Below are 7,149 nucleotides of genomic sequence, written 5' to 3'. Positions count from 1 at the left end.
TCCTGCTGATTGGTATGTAGACGGTGGGCATGTGCAGTTTTATCTGGTACATAATTGCACGTGAAGTGTATGCCTGTATTTTATACGTCTCTCCTCTGCAACTGACGACATAAATCCCATGGCTGCCCATCCAAATGACGCAATACCCACCCAAATGGGTGAGATTCAAAATTGTCGGCAAATTTGGGAAGTTTGATTTGACTTTGGAGGATAGACGATGCGTTTGGGACTTGGTATTGCTTAAGTGCTGGGAGTATGCTCAAGTCTTGCATCTTTGATATCACCTAATTCCTAACTCTGGGTGCGTAGAGCTGGTCTGGTGGCCCTCATGCTAATGATATATCAAAACAATCGTCCTTATGGAGCTCATGGTGATTAATTCAATATAAACTGGGGTTGGGAACTGGGTCTAGGCTAGTGGAACAGATTCATGTCAAATAAAAAATAATTAATCACATTGAGCTAATGGTGACTAATTCAAAATAAAAGCGGCCCACGTGAACACGATGATTGGAGACTGAATTATTTAACTACCGGCCGGAGGTAGCAGGTAGGTCGGTCACTCCCAAGTCCCAACTGAACTCCTCTTTTGCAGTCGGAAAATAGGATTATGGTATATGTTTAAATAAATATATGCCTTTATGCTTTTTATCTTCTTTAGCTTTGTCGATCTTGTCTTCTTTATAAACGACATAGCTCTCTGGTGGAATATTCGTGGGAACGTGACATTGGAGATATAAAATACCTTAGTTTTTGTAAAGTACCTTTTGGATAATGCCTTCGCTTTAATCCTTAATAAAATACAACATCAACTTAATTCTTTCCGCACGCCTTTCCAGATTTCTTTTACTATTCATCTAATGATGCGGTATTCATTTCATAAAATTTCTTTTATTAACGTATGTGTCAATAAATAAAATAAAATAATATTTGAAATTACTAATCAATTTGTAGTATTATAAGGTCATACTTTCAAGTTTAAATTTTAGACGTGTGATGTTGTCTCACAAGTCTAACGGGTTTTGATTTTATAAAATATTTTAACAAAAATTCGGTGCCGATGGTTTGAAAAAATGGACGAGTAGGAAATATTTAAAGATGGGCGCACCCTAATTTTGATTCCGAAGCGACGGGTGGAACAAGATAATTACGTGTAAGATTCAAATCCACATGCAGCACGCTAATTGGTGAATATAACAAAATCCTTGTACCGATTAACGTGGATTCCAATATAGGGGGGAAGATGTGTATATATATGTATATGATAACGGCAGGGCAGCTCAGCTCAGCTCAGCGTCGGTTCCGCCGTCCACTCCTACAAGCCAAATTCACTACTCTCTCTTTCGCTCTATTATTTCTATATATATATTTCTCCATCCATATATGTGTATGCCCCTCACATTCCCTTTCATCGCCGGATTGTTCTTTATTGACTGATAAAACCCTAGCTCTCTTTCCCCGGTAATGGAGTGTGTCATGCTGAGCTCTCACGGTGGGCTATGCGATGCCTCGTACGACGTCGTTTCTAATTCTCCTGTTCAACCCGACAAGGTCATTATCGATACTGATCCTGGAATCGGTACGGTGCCTCCTTCTCTTTTTCGGTTTGCTTTTTCTTTGAATTCAATGATTCATGTTTATTTGCGAGTTGAATGCGGATTATGTTCATTCTGTCACTGGAATCGACTCAATGTATTTCACCTTTGCGCTTTATTTAGGGTCGTGTTGTTCGTTCAAATCGCTGTCAGTTATGTCGTTTATCCATCGCCTGGATCCTTTCTCGATCTTTTGGCCTTTATCTTCTCATTTTTTTTTTTACTTTTTTTTTCTGCCTTTGACTTGGTGCATTGGTTGGCTTTTCCTATGAATGGCCGGGCCATATGAGATGAGCATGTTCTGATTTATCAAAATTTTGCAAGTTTTAGGGCTACATGTTTCTTCTGTCAGTTTCCCTTTTTTGGGGTTTTCATTCTCACTTTGATTGCTGATAAAACTGAAGAGAAGAAAGTGAAGGTTAAATCTTGGAATCTTGGAATCTTGGATGTTCTTATGGTTTCTAAAAGGAAGACAAATGAAACGCTTTCCTCTAGCATTCTGGAGTCCTCATAGGATCATTGGTTTCCGTGGAGAGTTTGTTCTGTAAAATCTACTCGCTGAATGTATCTTCCTAGGAAATATTCCAAGGTCAGAAAAGGGAATTTTATGCTTAGTTCTCGGATTCCATGTTTGGAATTAGTAAAAAAACCTTACTGGAAGGAAGATGAATGGACATCCTTAAGGCTACGTTTGGTCCTAGAAAATTTGAGGAAAAAAGTAGAGAGGAAAAGTCAAAAAAAAAAAAAAAAAAAAAGAAGAGGTGAAGGAAAATAAAAAATAGATTTAATATTGATAAATTATTTTTATATAATACTAAAAACTCATTTCAATTATTTGAAATTTTATATATAAAGATATAAAAATTGAAAATGTATAAGTTTATAATTAATTTTAATTATATTTGATTTGATTTCATATTTTCCATGGTAAAACCAAACATGAGAAAATCATTTTTCTTAATTTTTTTTTTCTTTCCTTTGTGCTTTTCTAGAACCAAATATAAGCGAAAAGTTCGGTTTCTCTCAAAAATGAAGAGAAGTGGAAGGATATTGATTTTAACACTTCAATGTTTTGCTCCATTTCTTTTATTTTTTAGTTGTCTTTTTTTAACAACAATGAAATAAACTTTCAATTGGGATATTTCCCCTTTATTTTTACTCTCACTTCCTTTCATTGCCAATTCCCCTTTCCAACTGTAGCGAGTCCTCCTTTTGAGGAAACAGACATTCTGAAGATTTTACCCCTGTATAGAATTTTTCAATTGAAACGATGTTTGTCTGATTAATACTTTGTCATAAAGCTTTGAAAAAGTTTTATAGTGCCTCCAGTTTGATTTGAGTCAAAGCTTGAAATTCATTTCTTTTCCTGATAACATTTTCCTTGGAAACCTGCCACAACAGATGCAAGATTGAGAGAGAGAGACAGAAAACAACTTTGTGACTCTCTACTCAGGATAAATGAACAATTTTTCTTGTTATAAAAGGTTCTGGTGCAGAAAATTGATATCCTCATGCAAAGAATGAAATATTTTATGATTTTCCATTTTGTTGAGAGAGAGATACCATGATCACACATGCCCAAGTGTTAGTCTAGGCATAGATACTGTAGCATTATGTGTAAGTATGCTTTCCATCCAATCATGGCCCTCATGTGTGAGTTGTGAATGGCATTTTTTATGGTTCTCAGATGATAGCATGGCGATCTTAATGGCATTTCAAACTCCAGAATTGGAGATTTTAGGCTTGACAACAGTATTCGGTAATGTTACAACAAAAGATGCCACTCGCAATGCCTTGCTTCTGGTATGTTTTTGCTTTAGATGATTTCATCTTCCTGTACAATGATATTTATCTTGACACAATTTCAAGTCGCTCATTTTTTTTAACATGTTCATGATCAAATTACCTTTTTTAATGTGCAAAAGGATAGTGTGAGATCGCAGGACGTCCTGATGTGCCTGTGGCAGAAGGCAGCTCTGGACCACTGAAGGTAAATGGGTTATATATATATTCCTCAGCTTAAGCTAAGTGTTGTCTGCAACCAAATTCTCTTCTTTGAGACTCTCAAATTGTTTAATCAGTTCTGTGCATATTAATAATTAGTTTTGAATTTCAAGGTTTTAAATTTTATCAAGAACACAGATCAATAAGACTTGTAAAGTAATCCATATTTTTTCTTTTAGAAAACTATGAATGTGTGATGATTTGAAAATAAACTTGACACACTACCTAGGTGTAGTTTGGATTTTAGGTAGTAAGTCAGGCGAACAAATTTCTGTTAATCAGTTTGTTATAGGTGTTGGAAACCCCACCACCTTGTTCTAATAAATTCTTGTTGATTAATGTTTTAAGAAATAAGATGTGAATGAATAGAGCACAGTTGAAATGCATGCAGATTGACACAAGAGTAAGAGAAGGGTCCATGATTATTATAGAAATGTCGCTGGAATGCTCCGTGACCTGAACTAGGTTTGATTATGATTCTTGAAATTGTTCACTGATGAACTTTAATGGAAGCCTTTGCCTGGATCTGGGTTCAATTGAAGAAATTAAACATAATTGAAATGCAATCACTGACCATGCAGATGGTCCCAACAGAGTTAGGGTATGGGTTTGTGATGATTATTGCAAATGTCGCTGAAATGTTCATTGGGCCTGATGTCTGTTTCACAGCAATCTCTGAAATGGTTCAATGTTAAAGCCTAGGAGTTTGAATACCTTGCCATTTAGCTAAAATTGTCTACTCTCCAGCCAAAGAAAAAAAGTGCTCATAGCATCCTTGTCCTAAGCAGTGTCAGCAACATGAACACCACAGGAAGTAGTGCTTGAATTGTAATTATCAATGTTTGGTATTCAACTTTCAATGCATTAGACAGAAGAGAATATCCACCATTATTGCTTTATATTCTTTTATTTTCAATCTTTATATTCTTGGGAATCAGATTGCCCAACCTGTTATGAAAATTTTGAAAACTTCATCCATGTATGTGACATTATATTTTTATAGTTATGATACATCTTCATAGGTGCATGTCTCCACATGAATCATTGTCCTTGTTGCCTTGTCAACTGACACCACTTTTGGTTCAGGTTTTTTTGACTTACTGCAGCCTAACTATCCTTGTGTTGGATCAGGGGGGAGAGCCTCGTGTTGCTGACTTTATTCATGGTTCTGATGGACTGGGAAACATATTTTTACCCCAACCAAAAGCTAAGAAAATCGAGAAGAATGCAGCTGAATTTTTAGTTGATAAGGTTTCTGAATATCCTGGTGAAGTATCTATACTTGCACTGGGGCCTTTGACTAACGTGGCTTTGGTAAGTTGCGGTATCCTGTCCTTTCAGTTCAATTCTGTGATTTTCATGGTCTGAGTTCTGCAATGCATACCATTCTGGTCACACAAATGTATTTTTATTGATTAGGCTATTAAAAGGGACTCGTCCTTTGCGAGCAAGGTGAAGAAGGTGGTCGTACTTGGTGGTGCTTTCTTTGCACTGGGAAATGTCAATCCTGCTGCCGAAGCTAATGTGAGTGCTAAATCAACTTTATCAGTGACTTATAGTAGACATACGTGCCTCAATGGGTTGTCCAGTTTTTTGTAGTGGAGTGAAGATTTTACCTTTGTGCTTTTTTTGTTCCAATGCAAGTTTTTCCTAGCAGAAGATCCATGGTTCAGTTGGGTACTTTCCCAGTGTCAATAGAAGCACATATGTAGCTGATGTTTATCATCTTAAGCCACTGTTATATATTTTTTATTTTTTCCAAGAAGAAAATGTCCATTGCACTAGACAAAGCCTTGGTAATTTAGAGGAGATTCTTTTGTAGTCCTCAAATGTGGAATCTCAGGTTGTTAGTTCTCAGCTTAGGAACTTGGTTCAACTCAAACTGATAAATTTCTATCTCCTCTTGGATAAGAGATTGAGACTCAACATTTCCTCTTAACTTGCAGATCTATGGGGACCCAGAAGCAGCAGATGTTGTGTTTACTTCTGGTGCGAATATAGTTGTTGTTGGAATAAATATTACCACCCAAATCAAATTCACAGGTTTGTGTCAACATTTTAGTTTGCTTCATATCTCTGAATAGCTTCACTTGTGTACTCTTCTGTGTGAAATAATATCCTTCTCAAAATTTCAGATGCTGACCTCCATCAATTGAGGCATTCAGAAGGAAGATATGCTCAATTCATAAGTGATATTTGTAAATTCTACAGAGACTGGCATGTGAAGTCTGATGGTGTCTATGGTAATCTTCCATTAAAAGTTTTAATATAGTAAAATTTCCAAATTTGAATTCTTTATCTTATTTGCTTCAATTTTCTGGTAATCATCTACTTGATAGACTCTGAAGTTTGATTACAAATGCAGGGATCTTCCTTCATGACCCAGTTAGTTTTGCGGCACTGGTCCGGCCTGATCTCTTTACATACAAGGAGGGAGTAGTGAGGGTTGAGACACAGGGAATATGTTTGGGCCATACACTGATGGACCAAGGACTAAAAATGTATTTTCAAACTAATGCGTTCTTATAAGTGCATTTCAGCTTTTTCTATTAATTGCATTGATTATGTCTAATGATTTGATGCAGATGGAATTCAAGCAACCCGTGGACTGGCTATTCTCCTGTCTCAGTTGCCTGGACAGTTGATGTGGATGGAGTACTTAATTATATCAAGAAATTATTGATGAAACTGTGAAATCTGTGGGGAGCTGCTCTTTATGCTGAAGATGTGAAAGAACTGTCAAAGATGAAGGTTGGGTTTTCTGGTTTCAACCCATTTATGATTTGTCCTCTGTTTTCTTTTTCTTTTCAAGGAATTATGGATGTAGGGGCCTCATTATTGGTCTCGGTTTGAAAATGTTCCAATATTTATTCACATGTGTAAGCACAATTTGCTCGATCTTCAACTAGAAAGAAGCCCAAACATTCTGGGCAATCCATTATCCTCATTCTGTGTTCTGGGCTACTTAGAATGTACATAGTGCATTTTTGTACATGGGAATAAATGGCTATTCTTAAATTTGGATTTTCAGCATATACAACCTACGCAATGCTATTCCTCATTTGTTAATATCATAATGAATAATTTTGATGAAGTGGAGTTTATCAGTTTAATGCTGACCCATTTGTAAGTATTGCACTTTAATTGTCACTGGTTGTTCCATATTTGTGATCTATGAGGAGATTTGAAATTCATGGATGAGACCCTCGTTTTTGTTTGAATTTCATTTCATGTAGAATGAAGGGCTTTACCGAAATTTTAATTTGTATGTATTTGAAATCTTCTATCTACTATTCTTCAACCTCCAAATCAGTATCCGAGTTTGGATGGTCACATTTCACCCTAACTTCAGATCCTCCATGTGGTTGTGGAACTACAACTGACATGGATTATCGGACATGGGTTGTCCGTTTTGTTGAGAAATTTTCGAATCTGTAGGGTTATCCTTTAATTTCTTTTTCCATGTGACCCTTCATATAACATTAATTTTTTAGTATCAGGCTTGCTAGGAATATACGATGTGACTTATGCTGCTGATCATCCGAGGTCA

The 7,149-nt window shown here is 36.3% G+C and overlaps 1 protein-coding gene across 1 annotated transcript; it reads left to right on the top strand.

Annotated features, from left to right (window-relative positions):
- The first annotated feature begins 1,226 nt into the window (after positions 1–1,226).
- Positions 1,227–6,617, top strand: LOC100266594 (uridine nucleosidase 1). Its single transcript, XM_002283117.5, has 9 exons — positions 1,227–1,579; positions 3,283–3,398; positions 3,526–3,585; positions 4,731–4,913; positions 5,019–5,123; positions 5,546–5,642; positions 5,735–5,842; positions 5,965–6,100; positions 6,185–6,617. The coding sequence occupies exons 1-9, from the start codon at positions 1,465–1,467 to the stop codon at positions 6,291–6,293; spliced, it is 1,029 nt and encodes a 342-aa protein (XP_002283153.2). The 5' UTR covers positions 1,227–1,464; the 3' UTR covers positions 6,294–6,617.
- The last annotated feature ends 532 nt before the right edge of the window (positions 6,618–7,149 follow it).

The sequence above is a fragment of the Vitis vinifera genome, chromosome 8 (assembly GCF_030704535.1).
Source record: "Vitis vinifera cultivar Pinot Noir 40024 chromosome 8, ASM3070453v1".
Classification (NCBI taxonomy): domain Eukaryota; kingdom Viridiplantae; phylum Streptophyta; class Magnoliopsida; order Vitales; family Vitaceae; genus Vitis; species Vitis vinifera.
The sequence above is the reverse complement of the archived record's forward strand: the minus strand, read 5'-3'. Positions and strand labels throughout refer to the sequence as shown.

Bases quoted from the DNA above. Each gene is read 5' to 3' on its own strand.
- LOC100266594 (XM_002283117.5), top strand. From the start codon at position 1,465: ATGGAGTGTGTCATGCTGAGCTCTCACGGTGGGCTATGCGATGCCTCG. The intron at 3,586-4,730 runs GTAAATGGGTTA...GTGTTGGATCAG, and splicing joins GCAGCTCTGGACCACTGAAG to GGGGGAGAGCCTCGTGTTGC. The intron at 5,843-5,964 runs GTAATCTTCCAT...TTACAAATGCAG, and splicing joins GAAGTCTGATGGTGTCTATG to GGATCTTCCTTCATGACCCA.